Consider the following 26622-nt stretch of genomic DNA (forward strand, 5'->3'; position numbering starts at 1 on the left):
TACTAAGCAGGGATAACGCCTGACACTGTGATTCCCCTGACACATCACTGTGACATCACAGGTGACATCACAGTGATGTCAGATACTCAGAGCTGGGATCTTCATATATGGGCATAAACAGGAGACATCACAGTGGTATGGCTGGTTCATGGGCATAAAAGGGATTGTAAATTGTGATGTCATGGGAACCACTCTAACAGAATCCCTTTTATGCCCAAATATGGATATCAGTCATCAATATTAAGCCCATGGCTGGTTCAGACAGGGATCTCCATGTATGTGCATAAAAGGGATTCTATGTATGATGTCAGATGTGATAGACGTCATAGGATTATTACATAACGAATAACTGAGTAAGCATGTTTGGGGTCTCACAGCATATCTCCATATACAGTACATGGATCTCCATATATGGGTACCAGGAGTCTCCATATATGGGTAACTGGTCCGATATACATCACTGGCCAGACGGCCAAGATAATGGGGCGACCTCGCTTGTTGTGGAGTTTACTATGCAAACAGTTTTGGGGTACCTACACTAACTTTTGGATGTCTGGTAGGTAGGTAGGTAGGTAGGTACTTTATTGATCCCCGAGGGGAAATTCAAGCGTTACAGCAGCTCATAAAAACGTCAATGAAAAACACATGATGATAATAAATATCTAAAATAAATGCATCTAAGCAAGTTAAAATGTTAACTGACAAACCAAACCAAAACATTACTAATAGAGATCTGAAATAACTGGGTGATTCAATTCATTAAGACAGTGAACCCCTAAATGCAAGGCCTGTGCCTTGCCTTCAAACTTGGCACTTCATTAAACCAACGGGTCTATCTTGCAGATTATGGAATATTGTATTAAAGCCCATTAAAGCCTGACATATTTTGCTTATCTATGCCAATATTTGTTCTTTTAAGGCTTAAGTCAATTATAATTTAGTGGCAAAACATTGTCTTGTACATTAAGCTCACCAAAGAGCTCTAAAATGCACCAGCATTTAAGAGATTGTGTGGTAAATGTAGCAGATATCAGTGTTACTGATACACCCTCACTGTGTTTAGAGTTGTGAGTTCAAATATCACTGTGTGAACGACCAAATTATCATTCATTTTCTCTGTCATCTTTATCAGCTTTCTCTTCATCGTGTTCTCATAGTAACCTTCTTCTGTCCTTGGACGCGGTTCAGCTGCAGCTTCCAGCTATGTTTAAAATATTGTTCTTTCTAGCGCGGACATCAAAGGCAACCGAATGTCGATGAATGAATGGGAGGCCAGATGACAGGAAGGAAGAAGCGGGATGCGTTCCGTCACAGTTACAGTATGTGTGTCGCTGGAGGTTAAGGTAGGGATGACCACTACAGCACATAATTACACACTCATTTCCGTCCCTACTCCCGAATAGCTGCAGTGACCCGATGTGCATTCTGCTCTTGCAAAATCGTGACAAACTATAATAAGTGCAAACACATGGACTTGGCTCTTGGTGGGTGCGAGCAAAATACTAACTGAAAGCGACCGTTGGATTCCACATTTCCCAAGTGACATCACTCTCTGGCCTTGGTTGTATTCTGCCCAATAAAGCACTTGGGGATGACAGATCTAATATATGGCTTACAGTAGGATGACATCTCAAATACACAGACAAGCACGCACATGGACACTCGCTCTTAAGTTAGGCAGAACGCAGGGACAAGCACACGCACACACAGAGTTTTCATGGGACATCCCACTGCATAGTGGAGAGCATAATGAGTCCCAGAAAGTTTATACAGACACCAACAAAAACAATTTTAAAGTCAGAGCGATTAATTCCAAAAGGCTTTAGAACAATTTTTAGGCTGTTCCAATACGAAATATTTTATGGATAGGGAGGATTTTGTCCATTTTGTCTGTACTTTGTCTCCCGCTGATGAATAACATCCCGTTCAATTCCTCTCTGCGCCCAGCTTTGTCTTTGATGTTGTTTGAGATTTATTCTTTAAAGTCATTAACAGTAACTGTGTTTTGTCAAACTCAAGAGGCTTTAAGTGATTTAGAGATTAATACAGCATCATCTGTAGGCCTATGATTCACAACAAGGAGAGGAGAGGACAGATTAGAGGAGAGTGCACACACACACACACGCACACGCACACTGACACGCACGCACACACACACACACACGCACACACCCCTGAGATGTGCTCCAGGTTGACATTTGACAACAAATAGTCATTTAACAGAGCTAATACCTTAAGTTTTGTATATTTGCATTCCCACAAGCAGCCTCAAATCTGTCAGCTCTATTTATTTAGCTTGCAGATCTATAGGCACTATTATCAGAAGACATACGTTCTGGTAATATGCCATAACACATTTGAGCCAATATTAACACACAGCTGACTTGCGCACATGTATGTGCTGAACACACATTGCCAACTCAACATGTGGTTTCGTTTAATCTCTCATTAAAGTGCTTTTTCTTATTATCTGAACTATTTTCAGTGGGTCAGAGATATAGGAGAGTCTCAGGAGACAGATCATCTAAATCAATATTTTTCCAAGTTCGGACCTAAGCCTCGCGAACAATCTATGCTACACAATATGTTCACAGAACGTAATTCACACATATCCATCCTCGTTCACAAACCTTGTACACGGTAATATCCGGCGTGATAATTTGGATTACGGGGCAATCTTCATACACTCAAAAGTTAATTTAACGCTGGATTTTACCGCATGTGTTCCTGTTCGTTGCTCAACTCTCCCCTGAAGCTTCGAGGCTTGCTGCCTGGCATGCATATTGTGATTGAAAGGTCAGTTTATATGAGGAGAGATACTGAACAATCTTTATACACTCAAGAGTTAATCTAACGCTGGATTTTTACTGCATGTGTTCCCGTTCGTTGCTCAACTCTCCCCTGCAGCTTCAAGGCTTGATGCCTGGCTGCATACTATTGTGATTGAAAGGTCCATTAATATTGTATTTGAGGAGAGATAGTGAATATGCAGAGTGATTTATAGTTCCCTGTCCTGCAGTATCCAACATATCCTGCAGTACAGAACATGTGGTCCCGTTGTCCCTTTACTTTGAGTCAGTAATGTGTGTGTGTGCTCATGCCACTTCATAACTGACACTGAACATTCCTCATGCAATGTCCCCAAAGACAGTTCCCTTCATGTCTGCTATTTGGAGAATGCTTTATGATGGAAAAATTAATTGCTCAATTAACCAACAGCATATGTTTATCCAGCTGTAAAACACAATAAAGTGTATAGCTCTCAAAACTCTGCTTTGAATTTGTACGTGGAAAACCAACCAGAAAACATACAGTACATGTAGACTATTATTTAAGAATGGTAACGGCGACCAAAGTGAGACCAAAGTATAATAAGGACACTCTCATCATCATCATCCTCATCATGCATGCGCGGATTGCGCGCCTTTCAACTTTTGCACTTATCTCAAACCTCTCTCACTCCTGTTATTCACTCCTTAATGGCAACACCACCTACATTATTGGAAAGCTAAGTGCTTAGTTCAATTGTTACTCCTTAGTATGTACGCCTGTAAAAACACCCATTTGAAAAAGACAAAAAAGAAACAAAATGGAGGTGTTCAAAGAGTTTTATGTGTCCTTGTCCAAAATAAACTGTGATTTATTGATAGCAGAATAGACAGAACAGTCGCAAACCTGTGATTACAGGACTGGCTTTTAAAGAGTACAGAGGAATGCATGTTACTGTATAGTTAGGACATGTTGTACTAGGGTTCTCCTTGGTTTGCTGAAGTAAAACCCAGACATTTACATACAGTACCAGAGAAAATAATTTATTTTTACTATATTGTAACAACATGTCAGCTAGGTATTTAGAGGTCATGGAAGACTTTATTAAAGGTGTACAGGAGCAGTCTAACACGCTTGTTTATGTTTTCCAGGTTGCATGCTTTTATTGTTCATCATCATAAAGTCTGCGTCCTGTGACCCCAGCTTTCATAAACAAGTCTTACAACTGGGTTCATTCCACTAAATCACTGGTTCCCAGGGCAGAATGGTAGTTACCATTATCCTCAGTCTCCTGCTGCACAGGTAAACTACATTGAAGCACAAATAGAAATGGTCTGTTTTTAGAATGGTTAAAAAAGTTACAAAATGTGATATTCCGTAAAAGGATGTAAGTAAACAGTTCCCAAATAACTAAACATTTTGTGTTTCATTTAGATGCAATTTCCCCAATTATGGGGCAGGCTGTATGAGGTCTGCAGCCAACAGGTGATTTCACAAAGTTGTGTTTTAACTTTTTCCCCATGGTATTTTGAAGACTCACCAACTGGTTTGGGAGGTGTTTCTTGTGTCATTTGTAAATCAGCAGCAGCACACTGTAATTTGGGGGTCAAGAGGTGATTTGTGTCATCTATCGCCCTCATGCTTATACAAGATCTACCGATACAGTAGCTATTAGCAAAGTGAGAATGTGTTTGCCTGAGAATAGAAGCGTGGACCTGAGCTATCCCTGGTAATACAGTATACGTTTCCCCACAGCCATACATTTTTATACATTTATATTTATTCAACTTTCATGTAACCAGGCAGGTAGTAGGTCATATTTACCAAAGCTCTGATTGAGGGCTCCAAATTCCACAAACTCCACTGAAACTTTTAGATCGGTGTCTCTTTGCTCCATTCTCTACACTGTGCGCCAGACGCATGATAGCGAAAGACGATCCATTGTAAACAGGATCAATGTTATTGACTAGGCTGCTAGGCAACATTAGCTTCAGTTGGCGTTTGGATTAATCTTCACCACACTAAAGATCACATGTGCGCCCGTCATTCACGCCGATGATCACATGCACAATGCACACGCATGCGTCAATGCATTTACCGTAATTTACCGCGGATGTGTAATGACAATGGAAAATGTCTAGTCCCCGATTATAATACAACCCCCTATTTTGAGGATGTGTTTTCAAGAAAAAAATGTAATCCTATATTCGGGCCAATACGGTAATAAAGAGAAACTCACAATGTGTCGCTATACAGGCGTGCCTTAGGTTTTTGAATTGACCTTTTGCGCACAAACACTTAAAACCACTGCTCTAAAAAAAAGAAAAACTAACATAAAAAGCTTGAAGATCAAAAACTGGAAGGGACCCTGGAGACAAGTTTAGAGCTGTATTGTTTGATTACCAACCGATGTTTTCCACAGACTCACAGTGGTATAAAGACAGGGACCTCTCCAAGTGAGGACAGAGACCCCTCCAAGTAGAGGCACAGACCCCTCCAAGGCACGGGTGGACGTGATAGAATTAATCTGTAGATTACTCACACAAATATTAGCTTTTCCTCCTATGAGTCACACATGACACAACACACCACAAACGCACGCACGCACGCGCACGCATGCACGCACGTACGCACGCACGCACGCACGCACGCACGCACGCGCGCGCACGCACACACACACACACACACACACACACACACACACACACACACACACACACACACACACACACACACAGTATACTATACGTGCATGACTACTTCAGAAGATTGGCTTGTAAAACTGCTGGAGTTAAAACAATGGTGTGATTGGAGCTGACAGGCCAAATTGTTCCTTGTCTCAGAGGAAGGGTTTCTCTCTCTCTCTCTCTGTGTGTGTGTGTGTGTGTGTGTGTGTGTGTGTGTGTGTGTGTGTGTGTGTGTGTGTGTGTGTGTGTGTGTGTGTGCGCGCGCGCGCGCGTGTGTGTGTGTGTGTGTGTGTGTGTGTGTGTGTGTGTGTGTGTGTGTGTGTGTGTGTGTGTGTGTGTGTGTGTGTGTGTGTGTGTGTGTGTGTGTGTGGCCATTATTGTACATGTCACACTGTTTCCATTATGTATACTGAACTACAGCTGACATGAATAGTAGGGAGTCACTGGTTGTGGGAAAGAGTTTTGTCTTGTAGTTCCATTGTATGGCTCTTACCCACATTAACCCTGGCATCCCTATTTGGCCTTGGCATTATAGTTGTATAGTTGCAAGCTTGCAGATCAGCTATTTCCAAATAGTATGAAGTATACAAAGGCACTAGTGATTGAAAATAAGTAGAGAATGAATATCACAGTCTTGTGTGGTGTCACGCAGCCTGTGTGCGTATGGACAATGCAGGAGAGAAACAACTAAAAAGGTTTCCCCAGGAGCTGTACAGTCTGGTGCACAATCCCCCAATAAAACAGTTCTACACATACTGTGTGTGTGCATGCATGCATGTGCAGCTTAAGGGTTGGTGTCCACCAAAAGCACTTTGGATATCAAAAATATGAATGCCCAGAGCACGTTCCAAAGTACATACAGTATTGTGGATGGGTTCAGCTGTCGCCTCATCTGCCTTACTAGTACACATAGCCTAAGCAAACAGATACGCAAACATAACGGTAAACATTATCATATGCCAGAAACCAAATCTTTGTGAAATCTCCATGAAGACCCCACTGTTAGCCGAAGGGTAGGAGTGTGTGGGTGCACAGCAGCTGCTCCTCTGCCATGTTTGTTATCTCCAACAGGACGGTGGAGGATCTTGCATTCGCCGTGTCTGTCTGTCTGTCTGTCGGTTGGTCTGCCTGTCTGTCTGTCAGCAGCTAATCTTGAAAACTACAATACTGAAAGCGTAACAATATTCCAAGTCCTCTCATAAGCCCACAGCTAAAATAAGTATGCGCGCACCATCCCGCACATCACAACAGGTGTAACCTGTTACCTTATGTGAAAAGGTCATCATTGTGCGTGTCAAAGCAAATCAGCAAACATTAAGAAGGGCTGTCCGCACACCTTGCACGCTCCCAGGTTATTGCGACCGTAGGTCGCAGTTTACTGTCAGAACCGGCACAGCTTGCCCGTATGTATACGTGTAACGCCTGACACTGTGGTTCCCCTGACACGTCACTGTGACATCACAGGTGACATCACAGTGATGTCAGATACTCAGTGCAGGGATCTCCATATATGGGCATAAACAGGTAACATCACAGTGGTGTGGCTGGTTCAGACAGGGATCTCCATGTATGGGCATAAAAGGGATTGTATGTTGTGATGTCATGGGAACCACTCTATGCCCATATATGGAGATCCCTGATGTCATCAATATTAAACCCATATCTAACAGGCCTTCATATCCATATATGGGGAACTGGTCCGATATACCGGTACATCACTGGCTAGACAGCCAAGACATGCCCTTTAGGGCGAGATCGCTTGTCGCCCTGAGGCGTCTTACTAGTACTATATCATAGCCAGTGCTCTGAGTCTGAGGGAATTGCAGTAGAAATTGGGAGGCAAAATCTCCTACTTAAAATCTATGTTTCGGATTACAGCAATGACATTTTGTTTACCTTCAATTTGTTGAACAAGAGTGAACAAGACTGTATCGCAAGGCTAATGTTAAATTCACTTTAGAAGTGCTTTGCTGTCTGATATACGGTGACACAAGAAGCAACATGGTGGAACAACACAATGAAGCCAAATCAGTCAATGGACTTCAGCTGGATTTCTTTTTTCTGGGAAAGGAACAGAAAAGCCAGGAGTGTTGAGCAATCGGGCTAAAAAAGAACACAACTGCAGTTAAATGTCCCTATGAGTGCAATGTTTGTGTGTGTGTGTGTGTGTGTGTGTGTGTGTGTGTGTGTGTGTGTGTGTGTGTGTGTGTGTGTGTGTGTGTGTGTGTGTGTGTGTGTGTGTGTGTGTGTGTGTGTGCGTGCGTGTGTGAGTGCGTGTGTTTAACTGCATGTGCTTGAATATCTTTGCTATCGGGCAAAAACCTTATATCTCTTTTTATTCCTATTTTTCATACATGTTATACTTTACTACTACTACTGGGAACGGGAAGTGACGTGTTTGTAGATCTCCTATTGTAGCTTCTCTGGAAGAAAACAATCTGGTTTAAAGTGATAAAATATTTAACCAATAAAAAAACATTAACAAGAACTACAATTCCTAGTAAACATTTGGACATACAAGGTGTCCGGCCAACAGTGTGTGTGTGTATGTGCGTGCGTGCGTGCGTGCGTGTGTGCTTTTGAGTCCGGGCACAAACACAGGACTCACTCCTCTACCATCCCTAGGAGGTCTTAGCAGAGGCATTTCCCAGAAATTGGAGCCATTATTTTCCGAACGTCTCCGATGTGATGAAAGACACAACAGTGCGATCCAACCAACAGCGTGTTTGCGAGAGTGGCTTTGGGAGTCTTGTGTGTGTGTGTGTGTGTGTGTGTGTGTGTGTGTGTGCGTGCGTGTGTGTGTGTGTGTGTGTGTGTGTGTGTGTGTGTGTGTGTGTGTGTGTGTGTGTGTGTGTGTGTGTGTGTGTGTGTGTCGGCTGATATGTGTAATTGTATTTACATCACGTGAACTTCATATGTGTGTTCATATGTCTCAGTGTGTGTGTGTGTGGGGGGGTTGGCAATTTTTTGGACATGAAAATTGCGGAGAAAGGGCCCTCTTGAAGGAAGCGATTGGCTAAGACCTTAAGTACCAGAAGATTTCATAACCATTTCCATTCTGTGATCACACACACACGTCTGTGCGTGTGTGTGTGTGTGTGTATGTGTGTGGGTGCGCATAAGGGATCACGTCCCATCTAAACACAGGCATGTGTATCTTTCTTTCCCTGTGCCTTAATTTCCCCCAAATTGCTGTTAAACTGCCTTAAATGCACCCCTAGGGAGATAGACTGGGAGCTCTCAGACTCTGTCCTCCTGTCACCTCATACACACACACACACACACACACACACACACACACACACACACACACACACACACACACACACACACACACACACACACACACACACATTACTATACTTGCGGAGACATCAACATTTTAGGACAGCATCGTAAATAGCTGAAAATAGCTGAAAACTGATCCAGTGTTGTGAGCTTATATCAGCTATTTTCCTTTGCGCAACAAAGAATAAATCAGTCATAACTCTAACCATAATTCCTTAACCTAACCTCTAACTACCTAATGCTAACCCCAGACCTGAATCTTTTCCAAACCGTAAAGCCATATATAAAGATCTTTAACCATAAAACAACAATTTTTCTTGTACGGACCAGAAAAACAGTACTAACATGTCTCTTTCTCAAATTCAACTATAATTTCAGGGACTTTCGGCCCTCACAAGTATAGTAATACAAGTACACACACACGCCTGTGCTCCCTTCCTCTGTTTGGCTCTCTGGAGATCTCTGCAAACACTCTCTCAGTCCTTAGTGTGTAACTACTGTACAGTACGTGCTACTCACAGAACCATCACTCTCACGTGGGGAAAGTTAAATAAACTAATAGAAAGTATAATTCACTCCTGAAGGCAAATGGCAGTTTGATTATTGGTACAGTACTTCAACCCAGGTAAAGCCCAGACAGCTGCCGTAATAAGGCCTTGTTTGCACAGTGCAGTTGAAAAAAAAAAAAAAAAGGAAAATGCTGTAACTTGGATGGAGTGAGGTTTAGGGTTTGATTCCTACCAAACAGAAAGTGTTGAATTGGTATAGTGCCAACAATTCTACAGAGCAACACTCAAGGGCTGTAGTGGTACAGACCCATCTTGGTCTTGAGTCCTATCTCTATTTCGTTGGTCTGATTTGATCGTCTCATCTCGGTCTTTTTTTGTTGCTCATTTCACCAAAGCTTACTGCAGCTTTAAAGGGTTTACTGCCAGTTTAGGGTACTATTTCAGTTTGAATTCATATTTTATGACTTATTAAAGGATTGCCTCCTCTAAACAACACAGAGCCAAAGGCCAATTTACGTGTCCACCAAGATGTTTTTTTTCCCTGAGCGCAGAGTATGTTTCTAATTGTTTCTAATGGGAGAGCTGGGTTTATGGCGCTCGCTCACACGCTCATCAGTACTGTTTTTATCTGCTTGCAGAGAGCTGAAATGTCGCAAGGTCAGATTATTAGCCTTTGTGATTTTGTGGGATAAGCAATGACCACAAGAACAGATTAGTGTAATATCACTTACTGTATATATATATGACCAGTTGAAACACTTTAAAACCCTTTTGTTTTCAGTTTTCAGTTTTCAGTGTTTGTAGTTACTGCACTGGCTTTGTAGGGAGGTATAGACTGAGCAGCCTCAGTCACTCTAAATACAGAGCTGCAGGGCTGCAGGCGCAATGTCGTTTTCACTTTTATTTGATTCTATTTTATTTTACCACACATTGATTCATTTGTCCACAGAGGTAACTCAATAAGTACAATAAGTCCAATGGCTGCAATGTTGCCACAGCTGCATTGTGCTGTAAGTACATCATGTGACAATAAAATGCTTGAATCCTTCTTGATTTGACAACTTTGTCCATTAAAGCCGAAGCTCACTTTCCCCCGTTTACTCTGTAGACCAATTAAGCACCTCCCCCTGGGTGTTAATGCTCCAGTACATGAGATTTGATGGCTACTTAACTTTCCCCTTTTAAACCCTCTAGACCAGTGGTTCTCAAACCTTTTGGGCTTCAGTACCCCCTTTTCCTTATTGCTGAATCCAAGTACGCCCTTTAATTGTCAGCAACATTTTGACTAGAAAATACTGACATAAAAAGTCCAGTTTTCACGTCAATATGTTGAAAATAAGTAGACTGTTTTCTATTCAGTAACAGTAAAATTCGTACTTAATTTGGTTTAAAGCTTAACGGAGCAGCACGTACATTCACATACATTTGTCAATGTTTTACCATTAAACAACCAGTAAAATATGTTCTCTCAAGTACCCCCTGTAGTACCTCTGCATACCCCTAGGGGCACACGTATCCCCATTTGGGAAACACTGCTCTAGACTTAGTAATCTGGACATGAGTTGGCTCTGTTGTTTTTGACCGCCTTTTTCGGTCTACACAACTATTCCCTGACACGTTGTGAGCTCGTGGACCTGCTATTTATGGCTAATGTTTCCCACAGAATATGGATGCCTGGGTTCAAGTACTTAAGTGAGCTGTGCATGCTGGGTGGGTGGTGGTTCGCTGGAGTCAATACATCAATATTAGAGGCCAGCCTTGATCTGTGCAATGAAAAATTGTGTGTGTGCGCACCATGCATGCGTGTTATGCTTGGCAGCAGAACAGAGAGCAGCAGTCAGGTGAGCACATGTTCCCTCCCTACACATTCAACTGAACACCTGCTGTGTGTGTTTACATCCATGCACGTGTGTGTGTGTGTGTGTGTGTGTGTGTGTGTGTGTGTGTGTGTGTGTGTGTGTGTGTGTGTGTGTGTCTGTGTGTGTGTGTGTGTGTGTGTGTGTGTGTGTGTGTGTGTGTGTGTGTGTGTGTGTGTGTGTGTGTGTGTACTGTATCTGTGCCCGGTGCGTATTGCACATTATGTGTGTGTATTTGTATTTTGTAAAGTACAGTATGTGAGTGTCTACATGTGCATGTGCATGTGCATGTGCATGTGCGTGAAAGAGAGAGAGACAGAGACAGAGAGACAGAGGTTGTCAGAAGTAGGGCATTCCTTGCCAAGCAGACTAAGTCCATGTGGATCTCACAGTTCCGGTGTCTGTATCAACACCATGGCCCACATAGATCCACACTAACCGTCACACCTTTTCATCATCGGACGATGACAGGGTGAATGTTCCGGATGGACACAAACATGTTTTGTCTACATCACACAACCTGAGAAACCAGACACACACACACACACATACTGAAGTAGCAAGGCTGGTACTGTCCGTAATTCTACCTCGCTTGGATGAGAGCATTAAGAGATGGACACACATCAAGCTAAATCCTCAGTGTTGATTTAACCCAGTGGTTCTCAACCTGTGGGTCGAGACACCCAGGGGGGTTCCCAAATTATTTTGGGGGGGGTCCCCATATGATTGACTTAATGTGCAACACTGTTTTCTCTCTCAACAGTAAAGATAACATTTAAATGTATAGAGGGTATATGCACATTTCTAAGGTGACAATTTAAGGACTTTTTAATATCTGTAAAAAATGTAAATTAAACATTGGCCAAATGGCAAATATTAGAGGCAGAAATTGTGAAAATAGCCGATCTACATGCTCACAACGCCTCGCAACGCGAGGCATTGTGAGCATGTAGATCTGCTATTTTCACAATAGAACCATGTTAAACAAAATGTAATGCCTCAACTCTTAGTGCTCGCCAGGGTGGGGGGGTCCCCAGTTAAAATATGATTATTTTGGGGGTTGAGAACCACTGATTTAACCCAGAGACTGTACAAATGCTGTTGGGCAGAAAGTGCGTATCTCCGTATTTAAACTTTATTCCCTTTGCACCAAATGAATTTGACTGCAGATTGGCAATTCTCGCTGGATATTTACCTATTATGACACAGCGAGAATAGAGAGGCAAGGGTTCATGTGGTTAACACTGGGAGTTCTACTGTGCACACTGGACAATATACGTATTACAACAGCCATTATAGCCCTCTTCACAGTTCACACACACATGATGAATCTCTATGATCTCTTCCAAATCTGATCTTCATGAGAGTGTGTGTGTGTGTGTGTGTGTGTGTGTGTGTGCGCGTGCGTGCGTGTGTTTGGCGGGCACGCATCCGTGCATGCGTGAGTATGACTGTGTGTGAGGAAGAATTATGATATTGTTATTGTGGTTGTTTATATGATATATCTAACATTCATTTCCAGTAAATCCCAGTACATGTACATGTACAGTATGTTGTTCATCTATTGCCATATATGTGATATTTTGCGTCTTGTAAGAGCCATTATGTCTCTCTCTGGCCTGATAGCTTGTTTATGGTACAGCTTGATCTATGTAACATGACAGTCTGATTCCTTGTGCTCCAGGCAGAACTACGTAAACTGTACCACAGGCCTGTATGTAGTGTACACAATGTACTTCTCCCATGTCCACACCTACTGTATGTGCAGAACTAAACTGTACCACAGGCCAGTGTGTAGTGTACACAGTGTAGTTCTCCCATGTCCACACCTACGGTATGTATTAAAGCAGTGTTTCTCAAACTTTCAAATTTCAATGTCAACCCTTAACAATGACAGTGTACAAATGGAACGAAATGGACCTGTTAGGTTCATTTGGTTCCATTTGTACACTGTCAGAGTTACAGACTTGTATGGGTCAATTTAGACCCCCCCAAAAGGAACCTGCAGAGTCCCTGGAATCAACTTTGAGAACCACTGTATTAAAGCACCAACACCAACACCTTCTAATGAGTCCAATGCTGACTCCAATGCTTATCGATTACTGATTGATCGTTAATCCCGAGACAGTGTGCGTGTGTGTGTGTGCCAGTGGTAGAAAAGGTACTACATTGTTTTACTTCAGTAAAAGTATCAATACAGTACTGTATATGTACAAACACTCTGTTACAAGTAAGTCCGGAATTCAGGGACTAAAAGCAAAAGTAAAAGTACAAAAGTATTGGCATCAAAATGTACTTAAAGTACGCATAATGTCCTATTTCACTTTTCAAATGTATAAAAATCTTTTGAAAATTGCAGATCTACAAGCTCACAATGTGTCGCATCACGACGCATTGTGAGCTTGTACAGTACATATGCCATTTTCAAATGGCCGAAATGTATATAGGATCTAAGTGGTTAATGAATAATAATCAAAATCTGCAAAGTAATAACTAACGTTTTTAAATAATTGTAGAGAAGTAAAAGTATAACATTTGCCTCTGAGACATAGTGAAATAGTAAAAGTACAGAAATGTTGAAATCAGTGTCTAGTTTATTAACCACTTAAACTCTACTTAGTTGACAGGAGCCTCCCAGGTTTAGGCCCAATGATGTTTTCACTCGGCTCTACAATAATATCTTCACCGGAAATAGCAGATCTATAGCTGACAAAACATCGCGCTGTGAGGGGTTGTCAGCTTGTAAATCAGACATTTTTGCAGAACATCATCACCCCCAGAATATGGACGCTAGGTTTCATTGAAAGCAGTAATGGTTCTCAGAGTGGGAGTCCAGAGACACTCAGGGTTCCTTGAGGGGGTTCCATATGGACCCTAACAGGAGCGGAGCGTACAAATAGATTCCAAATGGACCCGCCATTTGTACGGTATGCTCTCAGAGTTATAGAGGTCCTTGAAATCAAAAAGTGTGAGAACCACTGGATGAAAGCATTTGGTGGGTAACCACAGTACAATATACTTCCCATCAACGTACAGATTGTTCATTTGATAGTACATTGTTTAGACTGATGCTAGGTTCTTGGATTACTTGTGATCCTGAGGCACTACACTGTTTCTCTGCATTTGATGATGTGTTTACCTTTCGTGTTTGTGCTTTTGTGTTTACATGGCATATAAGTCGCTTCGGATAATATATCATTTGCGGGGGGGAAAAAAACACAAAAAGTTCAAACATGGAGATAAGAGATTTCTATCCACGAGTTTCCAACGCCCCATAGTGCACTGCGCAAACGCTGTACCGAGCTTCCGGCGCCGCAGCCGAGTGTGATTTACAAGCTAACAACAGGCTGCATCTGCGACGCGACGTGAGCTTGTATGTCTGCTGTTAAACCGGAAGTGTGGTCCAAACAGGTCCAAATAATCTCCAGTAAACTCCCGCGGAAACAGGTGGATAAATTGTAACTGATACATCACTCTACCTCATTAATAATGGCCACAGCTCCATGGATCTTGGCTATGTGACCCAGCAGGGCAGGACACTGCTGTCCCACCGTCCTCAGAGCTGGTAGGAAGCTGACCAGAGAGGAAGGGCTGGCCTGGGACACGTCCACCAGCGCACCCAGCAGGGCCTCGGTCAGCGAGTGGTCCCCTAGGTAACCAACCAGCGAGGGGACCTGTGGGCTCAGCATCTTAAAGTAGAGAGAGAGAGAGAGAGAGAGAGAGAGAGAGAGAGAGAGAGACAGAGAGAGAGACAGAGAGACAGAGAGAGAGAGAGAGAGAGAGAGAGAGAGAGAGAGAGAGAGAGACAGAGAGAGAGAGAGAGAGGGGGGGGGATTGGAGAGAGGGAGTGGGCAGGACAGAGAGAGAGAATGAGAGAAGGGTCAACGTTTAATAATTTTCTTGTTGAGAAATGCGTGCACCAACACTGCACAGTGTCTGCCTACACATGCACGCACACATGCACGCACGCACACGCACAGGCAGACCTTTTGCAACATCACATGCCTATGTGTGTGTGAGTGTGCTGATGTCAGCAGGTGAGAGGAGTGAACTTGGACTGAAATGAGCAGCCTGACTGAAGGAGTGACTGATAGTCACACAAAGGGCTGACTCTAGAACTGTCTGGATAAAATCAGTCACTGGGCATTTCAGCCTCATTATCTGATTCTGAGGGGTGCGTGCGTGCGTGTGTGCCTGTGCATGATTGTGAGCGTGTGTGTGTGTGTGTGTGTGCGTGCGTGCGTGCGTGCGTGCGTGCGTGCGTGCGTGTGTGCGTGTGTGTGTGTGTGTGTGTGTGTGTGTGTGTGTGTGTGCGTGCGTGCGTGCGCATGTCAGGGTTCGACACTAGCTAGGCTGGTGTCCCATTGTGGTTCCATCACCAGTGGAATAGTTAAGGTTGACAGCATGGGACAGCTAGAATGTTTTGATTGATTGATTGATTGAAGAATTTATTAGAAGTTTGCAATAGAAAAAAGTACAGTTTCATGACAGTACAAATCACTGGTACAAGGTCAACTAAAAGGAGATCCTAGAAAGCCGAGGCTTATTTCCACAGGAACCACACTTTAAGTATCTCATATAACATTGAAAGACAGACGGATAGAACATAGTACTTTATCTAGGATAATATCAGTTTCAAAAGCATAACATCAAATACAAAGGCAGAAAAAAGAATAATAAAAAAAGAAGGGGGGGGGGGGGGCATGGGGGCTTAGTCTATTTACAAGTCACGGGTAGCAGCTGTCTGAAGGTGACTTTTCATACCAATTTTGAAGGAGGCTAGGGATTTGCTCTCCTTTAGGGCTTGAGGAAGGGCGTTCCACATGTTGATGGTGTAGCAGGAGAACGAGTTAGAGCCTTGTTTAGTGTTAAATCTACGTTGATGATGATTAGTGGAGCTGCCTCTGGTGTTGTGGTCGTGAACATCCTTGACCTTTAAGAAGTAGTTTGTCAGGTACATGGGAATCTTGGAGGTGTAGTGTATCTTGTACACCAGGCCCATTGCAAGATGCTGTACTCTGTCAGCTACTTTGAGCCATCCCACGCTTTCGTGGTGATGATCGGTAAGGTGGGTCAGAGGAGGGAAACCAAGCACAACCCTAATTAGTTTGTTTTGGGCTGTTTGAAGCTTTAACTTTAAGGCGGCTGGGGCGTCGCGATACCAGACAAGGACTCCGTAATCAATGAGGGGCCCAATGAGAGCTCCTCCTAGTGTCTTTCGGGATTTAGTATTGATCAGCGGGGCAACCCTTTGCAAGAAGCGAATTTGTTGGTTGACTTTATTGATTACCTTGGTGGTCATTTTTTCACTGGATAGGTTAGCCTCCAGGATGCAACCCAGGTAGCAGATGTAGTTTTTTCTTTCTATCACAGTGTCACCTACTTTAATTGTGAAGTTCTCAACTAGGCTAAGTTTCTGACTAGATCCAAAGAGGATACATTCAGTTTTGCCTAGGTGAATTGAGAGTCTGTTGTCATTGAGCCAGGTGCAGATCTTGTTAAGTTCACAGTTAAGGGCCTTTTCAACCTGCAATAAGTCTCTGCCGGAGACTAGGAGAGCCGAGTCATCCGCGAACAGAAACAGATTGCAGTCACAAGCAGATGACATGTCGTTTACGTATATTAAGAACAACAGTGGTCCTAGTATACTCCCTTGAGGTACTCCACAGTTTACTGGGAGGGGGGGGGACAGGGTTCCGTTGACTTCCACCATCTGTTCCCTCCCCACCAAGTAAGAGTGCATCCATCTCACTGCTGTGCTATCGAGACCAATAGCTTTGAGTTTTTCAATCAGAATAGAATGATCGACGGTGTCAAATGCCTTCTGGAGGTCCAGCATGACCATGCCGCAATATTTGCCATCGTGAATTTCACGTTTGATGTAATCATTCAAATAGATGAGGCATGTATCTGTGGAATGGGACTCTCTGAAGCCAGACTGGCATGTATCTGTGGAATGGGACTCTCTGAAGCCAGACTGTTACTATACAAGCACAAACAAGTTGATGTTTTTCTCCAGCTATGTGGCTAACATGGCTAACGATGACTAACAATGAAAAGGAGAGTGACTGATGTAGTCCATATCTGCCAACGTTTGAAAATAAGGGACCGTTTTCAAATACCAATGGTGGGGGGGTTGTTGTTTTGCGGCGCACATTGTTCACTTAATTTCCGCTATATTTTCCCCAAAAGGTTGGGAGCGGGTCTATTTGTTCATTTATTTTAAGTACTGGTTAGACCACGTTCACAAAATAGACACAAAAAAGTTCATTCCGATTCCATGATAATTCAGCCCAGTTCATTCATCAAACAGTACTCAATACAATAAAAATGATCCACGTTGGGAATTCCCGGTTGTTAAACAAAATACAAAACAGGGAAGCAAAGCTATTCCCAACCACAGATCAGGTCACACACAATAAGAAGAGTCCACTTTGGGATTTCCCGTTTTAGAGGAACGTTTAAAATAACAGGATATTTATGGAAAAATTGTTAAGCGGGATGACTGTAAGGTTGAAGGTTAAAATTATGGGAGGATGCCGGGAAAAAAACGGCTGGCAGGTATGAATGATTTGGTCAGAAGTAGAAATGTACCAAAGTGGTTTTAAACCCAAGGAATTCAATTAAAGCTAAGAGACCCAGGGTTGAACTGAGATTACTCAACCCGGAGGTAATGTGTTGAGTCACTCTGCGCAGAAGGATCAGAGAAAATGTAAGCATTTCTCAGGACATTGAGCATTGACTCTACGATTGGGATGTTTGACTCAATTCACAGAGAATTAAACTGGTTTTATGGTGGTTGTGTGCTTGTGTGTATGTGTGTGTGTGTGTGTGTGTGTTTGTGTGCGGGCATTATTATGATGTTTCCTGGTGCCTGCCTGGCTGGCTGGCTGTTATGTGTGTGCAGTGTGCACATTGGTGTGTGTGCGAGTGAGAGAGAATGAAATGAGGTAGAGTACGTGACCACCCTAGAGAAACAAAATGGCATAGAAGTCCAAATGAGCTGTCACATATCTCCTGCTCCTCTGTGATTTCAACTCTCTCTGACCGCGCTCTCCTTTCATCAGGCCAGCTCAAGCCTATAGTGCTCTATCCGCACTACTCATTTCCTCTAGTTATGACACACACTAACAGACACACACGTGCACGCACGTACGTATGCACGCACACACGCACGGTCGCGCGCACAAATTAACAGACTTCTGAGGACATAATGTTTGTGCAATTTTTAACCCCAACTCTAAAGCCAAGAATAAAATCTGCAAGCTTGCACAACTTGTAGATTTGTGTTTACCCTAAGACAATAATCATTCATGTGATGACCAGTAAAAGTGTCCTCACAATGTCTATTTCTCATATCGTCATTGTCGGGCGGAAACCTCGTATCTCCAAGTTTCAAATGTGTACGTTCTTTCGCAAGGCAAAGCCTGCTTCACCATACAAGGCCGTCGCACAAAAGTAGTGAAAACAGCAGATCTACAAGCACACAACGCCTCGCGGTACGAGGCGTTGTGTGCTTGTAGATCGGCTGTTTTCACTAGTTTAAATAATTTTTAGAACGCTAAATGCAAAACAAACGGTTTTGGGCATAAAAGGTTTTCACCCGACAACGACGATATTCTGCTATAAATTGGGGGACATTTGTGTGCACACGCACATGAGCACGCACGCACATGAGCACGCACGCACGCACGCACGCACGCACGCACGCACGCACGCACGCACGCACGCACGCACGCACACACACACACACACACACACACACACACACACACACACACACACACACACACACACACACACACACACACACACACACACACACATACACAGATAAAAGGCATGGTCAGACTGCAACATGTGCTGTATGCTTGGTACTTTCCCTGCTCCGTTCCCTTCTCCAATATGTTCCACATGAGTCTGAGAAAAAGTGTATAACATTCCAACATGGGACATCTGGGAACTCCTGCTGCGTAATGCTTTCTGCGAAAAAGCACCGCTCCGTTTCCTCGCTGCTGCTGAAGTGATTTACACCGCTATGACACTGGTTCATTTCCAGCCATGGCAATATCAACAACTCTGGGCAAGTTTTCAGTAACATGTGGACAAGCGCCAGTGTTGCAACTTGGCCAAAAAAAAAAAGAAAAAGAAGAGCTATAGGCATGTGCGAATGCACAGTGCACAAAGGCACTATTAAAGCTGATGTAAGCAGTTTTCTGCTGACATAAGCAGATTTTTTGCTGATTACTTATTTTTCTGTATCTCTGTGACACATTTATCTCTTCCTCCACAAAAATATTCTGGAATCTGTGAGAAGCTCTGTTATTGGTCCAAAAAACATTCCTGAGATTCCTTAGATTCTCCTTAGATATAATTATATCAGTTATGAGTGTGTTACTATTTAGTTTGTTTGATGAAACAACTGAGAACTGACAACCCCATTCTCTTACAGAAGAAAAAAAATCAATACAACACGGGGTGATGCTGATTATGTATTATGTGTAATGCGACATATAGTCATTTTTAAGCCACGGGGAGCCCCTTAATATTAAAACCGGAATATACCGGACATCTGAGCAAGCCAAGGAGTCTAAGCCGCGCCGTCTTTTACCGTACTGGGTCATTAAAAACGAAATAAATGATTTTTATCCGAAAATCGGCGATCGTCTAACCTTCCCTAGTCACCATTCGTCCATCGATAGCGCATGGCTCGTCTGACATGAAGCAGAAGTGACGTCAGGTCCATTCCTTCCAGAGGCTTCCCAGCAGCCGTCTGTTTACTGTTTAGACGATAACATTAGCATAGCTGGAGTGCTAAGGGCTAAGCTAGCCAAAATGGTCACGTCGACTGTTCAGTCATTCTTGGATTATATGCTTGGATTATATGCGCACGGATCGTGCACGCGAAGCGCACGGGGAGAAGATGCCTCGGCCAAAACTACCACTCTATCCCAATGGAGATCCAGATAATCACGGTGAGCTAACGACCTGGGGATTGAAAAAAAAGAAAAAACAACAGCGCCGTCCAAGAAGGAGGGGTGGCGGGCTCATGTTTATAAACATAATATTATGTCTCAGATCATAATACAATAATAGAAATTTCACGGCTAATCTATCAACAGCCATTCTATTTCGGCTAGCAAAGTGTTGATTTTCTAGTTATTTGGATAAACGAGTGCCTTTTCACTGTCAGTTGATGCTTCATATCCATAAAGTAAAATCGCCAATCTCATTTTAATTTTTTTGGAACACAGTTCTTGATGTGACGTCTCCTAAATGATTGTTCACTCCCAAACCATGGAGACTTGAATTCATGGATATTCTTTAGTTTTTGTCCTAATTTGAGGACATTCTCCAAAGGGAACAAAGCAGGCTCTTTGTGTAGGGAACCACCGCTGCAAATTATATATATAAAAAAAAAACAACAACAACAAACATGTCTCCATGAATTCAAGTCTCCATGGGGTGAGTAATCGATAGGAAAAAAAAGTTGTTTTTGGGGTGACGATTGTCTATTTCTCAAATTATTCTATACTTGTGGGTACATGTGGTCTCACACACACACGCAAGCACGAACGCACGCACGCACGCACGCACACGCGCGCGCACACACACACACACACACACACACACACACACACACACACACACACACACACACACACACACACACACACACACACACACACACACACACACACACACACACACACACACACACACACACACACACACACCCAAAGGTCCATTTGATGTAAAATGCAACCACATGCACAGGCAACACTCACCAGTGGGTGTTGCTCAGCAACCATTTGGATGAGCCTGATCAAGTGCTGCTGCTCCGGGGAGTCCAGCTGTGACATCATGGCCGTCAGGTTGCCTAGGTGATGGTGGATGACATCTGGTTGTTTGGGGTAGACTGATGGCAACACTCGCAACAGCATGTGGTTACCTGTAGGAGTCATGGAAGACAGAGAGACATACAGTCAGCATTTCTTTCATCACTAGGAGTTTTCATTTCAAGGACCCCCAGTTTGATATGTATTAGGCCACAAACCCCCTACTGATGCTGTCAGCGTTCTCCATATATGGACATAATAAAGGGATCAATTCACTCCACCCTATGTATGACCCAGCTGCCTATCCCTTGATCTTGCCACATGGAGATGCTGGCTTTAGCATCGACAATCCCATCCTGAATGTCAATGCAAGTTCAGCCAGAGGCAATGTGACTCTTCAGGAGTTCTTCAGATTCCATCTACAACCAGACCTTCATTCTTCAACAGATCCTTGCCATTTCCCCCCTGAAACAACACACAGATGCTCCTAATTACTGCTTCACTGTTAATGTTCGATACTACATACTGACATCTAACAACAACGCTATCTCATTTCCATCAACAACTGCCCATATGAATTTATACTCAATTGTCCACGTGCTGTACTCATTACTCAAACCACCTTCCTTACTCACTACATGTACATAACTACGCATTACAACATAAGTGAGAGAGCCGCATAGCGGACCGAACTTCTAGTATATACTAGTAAGTCACCTCAGGGCGACATGCGACAATTCTTGGCCATCTGGGCAGTGGTGTATATCGGACCAGTTACCCATATATGGAGATCCATGTACTGAATATGGAGATATGTTGTGAGAGCCCAAACATGCTTACTCAGTTATTCGTTATGTAAAAGTCCTAGATGTTTATGACATCTGACATCATACCCTTTTATGCCCATTAATGGAGATCCCTGTCTGTAGAACCAGCCACACAGATATGGGCTGTCTTGGCCATATATGGATTCTGTTAGTGTGGTATGTGGCCGATGTGGCCTCCATATATGGGCATTCCCATATGAAGTCCTGTTAGATAGGGGCTTAATATTGATGACATCAGGGAACTCCATATATGGGCATAAAAGGGATTCTGTTAGTGTGACATCACAGTGAAGCCAGAGTGTGATGTCAGAGCAGCAAACCCATTCTGATAAGATTGGTTCCCCTGACATCACAGTGATGTCAGAGCATGATGTCAGAGCGTCAAACCCATAGACCGTAAAAAAGTGTACACATCCGGACGGACGTCTACGGACAAGCTGTGACGGTTCTGATAGTAAACTGCGACCTACGGTTGCAACTAATTACTTGATAAACTATACATCATTTGAAGAAAAAAAAGGAGTTGAGGTGTTCACATTCTCAGCTGTTAATCAGTTACACTCAGTTACACCCTAATCCATTTTCTAGATTTGTTTCAAGAAATATTTACAGATAAAGTTAGTTTATACTGTATATAATTGTGTCACACATCTTCACAAAATCTCTCTCACTCCCCCTGGGGGTCTCTCCGGAACCGCTGCTCGAAAGTAACATAAGTACTGCAGCCGTAGGGCGTACATCTCTATGTAACAGTGACTTACACATCATGACTCATGCTGACACTGTAGTAGTATTAATATCCTAATATTGCAAGTCGTTTCCGCCATGCCACCTCTGGGGCTTGCGTTCCTCTGACACTCAGAGACAATGTTTCAAACACATTTATTGTAGAGAGACACAAGATGTTACAAGCCAGAGCAGATGGAATTACTGTCATGACAGAAGGATGATTGATTTATCCTGTGTGCATCGATTTCTGTGTGCAGTCACACCCAGCTCAGAGTCCAATTAGTTTGGATTCAGGTCAAGGTTACATTTTTTCTCCAGCTATGATGCAAAAATGTGGTTCACCCTACAAAATGCCTTAAAGGAGTGTAAATCCCTACCCTCGTTTAAAACCGCTCTGAAAAGTCACTTACAGGTGACTGCAACTCGAAACTGGTAAAAAAGACAAAGTCTATCCTTACCTCCCCTGACCTTTCTACAGTAAATAATACCATTTCTTTTTTTATTTAGTTTTCCGACTGTCTGATGTTTTTTTCGGTCCCATCCTCTTTTACAGTACACTTTAAGACATAATAAGACATAATAAGACAGAATAAGAAATAAAGTGTTGGTAATTAGAGCTAATATATTTTATTAGACAGAAACAAAGACAGAATAGTAGAAAGAGCGAATACATTCTCTGGCACCGGCACCTGCCGCGGAACTGCAGCAGCAGACACTGCCGCACGACCGGCAGTTCGACCAGCAGTCGCACTGCATCGCCGGCGATAGGACCAGCAGTCCCGCCAGTAGGACCGGCGGCCGCCGCATGGACCGGCAGGTCCCATAGCGGTAAACTGCCCGTCTGTGCGTTGGTGGCTGCCGCGGCAGTTACCAGCGATGCCGGTCCTACCTACCGCTGGTCCTACTGCCGGGACTGCCGGTTGAACTGCTGGTCTGTGCGGCGGTGGTGAAGCAGTCTTATCACCGGCGATGCAGCGCGACTGCTGGTTGAACTGCCGGTCATGCAGCGGTACCTGCCGCTGCCAGATAATGTATTCGCTCTTTCTGCTATTCTGTCTTTTTTTTATCTAATAAAATAATATTAGTTCTAATTACCAACACATTATTTCTTATTATGGCTTTATTCTGTCTTATTATGTCTTAAAGTGTACTGTAAAAGAGGATGGGACCATTTTTTCTGCATAGTACTGTGTTCTAGTTGTCTGTCATTTAATGTTGTATGAGTATGAGTTGTAAAAAGGGACCCCAATGTAAACAAGCCAAAAGCTTTCTTGTGGTGTTTATCCTTTTAGTTCACCTTATACCAGTGAACTGTACTGTCCTGTACCCTTTCCTATTTCTAATAAATATTTCTAATAAAGTCCTCAATCAATCAGTCAAGCCATCACCCACACCACCAAAATAGCACCTTTATTAACAAGGTTACAAGGTGCTTTTAACAAAACAAATGCAGAAATAGAACTGTATAACAGAAGAAACTGAACAAAGCATAACTAAAGTGAAAAAGAAAAGTAAAATTCATCAAGAAAACAAAACAACAGTAAGTACATAGATTCAAATATTGAGAAAGACTTTCTTAAAAAATAATGTTTTAACATGATATTTAAAGAGGCTACAGAATGTACACGCTTGAGGTCAACAGGCAGGTCATTACACATTCTGGGGATCCTGATGGAGAAGGCCAGACCAGACCAAAACAAGCCCCGGTCCAACAATTCCAGGGGCTGCTACTATACGCTCAAATTAGCAGTATATTATGATATATTGTATACAGTAGATATTTTTTTCATATCTTACTGTTGATAATCAATCTTAGTATACTGCTGCAATGTCCAAGAAATCTGAACAAAAGTACATTTTACTCTCGATTGTTTGACTGAATACTTTATTAACAGTCTGCAAAAAGCACAGTGGTACAGTTATACAATAATGCTAAAAGTTTAACACAAAAAGCCCTGAGAGCTTGTTTCCATTGTGGTCTTACAGTATGTATTCAATTCTTCAAGACATAAAAAGACATACTATACAAGAAATCTTCAATACTAGAAGCAAGTATACGTACGGTATACCTGAAGACAAGACGTACAGTATAACAACAATAAAGTACCTTGAACCTTAAACCTGGGAACGATCAGCAGAGCCCCTCCCACGGATCTTTGCGTACACATTGCTTCATAGGAGATCAACAAATGTCCGATAGGAAACAAATACATATCCACTACTCAATTTGCCTGTGGTCGCAGCAAGAGGTGGCGCTCCCTTCGGTGTGCGTGATTCTCCCTAGTAGAGACTGCAGCGTGCCATGATCTCACGTGGAGATGTATTGACATCTGTGCTGAAGAGAATCTCAGAATGTTCCCCATTTGTTGTCAATATTCCGTCAGCGTCGCTGACACAGGATGAAGGAATGTCAGCGCTGACATATCTTTGGATATAAAATGCATTTACAAACCAATAAGACCCACAGAAAAAGAACCCACAGCATTACTCAACAGGCCTCTATTTGCGTATCAAACATCTTCAAATGATTCACGTCGCTGAACAAAGATCTTTGTCTGCCTAATGCTAGCCCCACTCTGTGTGACATTTCATACATTCTAACAAAGTTCTAACAAATCCCTGTGGAAGATTTACTAAATTCAGTATTACAACCCGAGAGGTCCGAACCATGGGAGTGATTATAGGTAGTGAAAAAAAGAGACAAGGGCAGAATATTCCTTGTTACTGTAATCAACATCATGACGTTCTTGCTTTGTCTGTTTATCATTGCCCCTTGCTGTCTTTAAATTGTTCTTGTTGGATGTTTCAGGGACTTATTGTACTGGTTTGCATAACACTTATGTTAAAAGTTTGTTCGAATTGATAAGCGCTGAACATGCACAATATCTGTGGGCGGACGGACGGATGGACAGACAATGTACTTTTTCTCCCCTGTAAATACTAGTAAGACGCCTCTGGGCGACAAGCAACCTCGAGGTCGCACCATGTCTTGGCCGTCTGGCCAGTGATGTATATCGGACCAGTTACCCATGTATGGAGACTCCTGGTACCCATGTATGGAGATCCATGTACTGTATATGAAGATATGCTGTGTGAGACCCCAAACATGCTTACTCAGTTATTCATTATGTGAAAATCCTATGACGTCTATCACATCTGAGTACAATACGACGCTGCCAGGCATCCATGCCTATGTGGCAATGCCTAAGTGGTATGCGCCTGGACCAGTAGGCCAGCGGGCGCCCCCATACAATGCATTTTATGCCCATACATGGAGATCCCTGTCTGAACCAGCCACACCACTGTGATGTCACCTGTTTATGCCCATATATGGAGATCCCTGCTCTGAGTATCTGCATGCATGTGTGCGTGCGTGCATGCGCAGTACCACATGTCTTGTATCATCGCATCTGGAAACAATCCTACAGTTCCTGTGAAGGTGATTCTCTTACTGAGCGAGGGTCCTATTCATTACATACTTACACACAGACAGTAATTGTCATCTTATGATAAACTGACCCTCTACTTTTCAGCTCCTGATTGGTAGAGAGGCAAGCAGTGTAATGGAAACAGAGAATAATGAACCCCTCATGTAGGTGCATGTTGCTGTGTGTTGTATACTTGTCTAGTAGAAAGTTGAGAATGTGATAGCAGGTATGGTTGAGACTAACCACACACTCCATACATTTATTCAGGGCCGTTTTTAGCTATAGGCGGTATAGGCGGTCGGCCTGCCGAAATGGAGTGTTATAAAAAAGAAAAAGAAAAAAACATTTCGGCGCCCCCTCTATTGGTATTATCTCACCAATACGACCCAGTTGCTTACATATGTGGGTCAATTTTTTTTATCAATCATAAAAACTCGAGCGTCAGAGGCAGAGCTCTCAGTGTCTGCTCTGCAGCCTGCTGCCTGCCTGTGCACTCACTCGAGTCGGCTCGGCCGTAACAGGGCGAGGTGAATGAGATTGGTACTACCCCCGCCCCCGCACTCTTCATCAAAGACGGCGCCGCACAGCACAGGGCTGGGAGCTTGAAGTGAAGCGTCACTGTTTTGTAAAGTTACTAATAATTAGGCCTACCAGTGCCCTGGAATCGCAACGGATTTATCTTGTTGTTCA

The 26622-nt window shown here is 43.1% G+C and overlaps 1 protein-coding gene across 1 annotated transcript in view; it reads right to left on the reverse strand.

Moving 5' to 3' along the window:
* veph1 (ventricular zone expressed PH domain-containing 1) overlaps window positions 1–26622 on the reverse strand; it is a gene marked incomplete at both ends in the record, with an annotated part of 168229 nt that overhangs the window by 84181 nt on the left and 57426 nt on the right. Inside the window, 2 exon segments of the mRNA XM_080731032.1 lie at window positions 14589–14798; window positions 20898–21061. Of these exon segments, the coding sequence (XP_080587158.1) occupies window positions 14589–14798; window positions 20898–21061 (374 nt within the window).

The sequence above is a fragment of the Nannobrachium achirus genome, assembly GCF_963921795.1.
Source record: "Nannobrachium achirus genome assembly, chromosome: 8".
Taxonomy (NCBI): Eukaryota; Metazoa; Chordata; class Actinopteri; order Myctophiformes; family Myctophidae; genus Nannobrachium; species Nannobrachium achirus.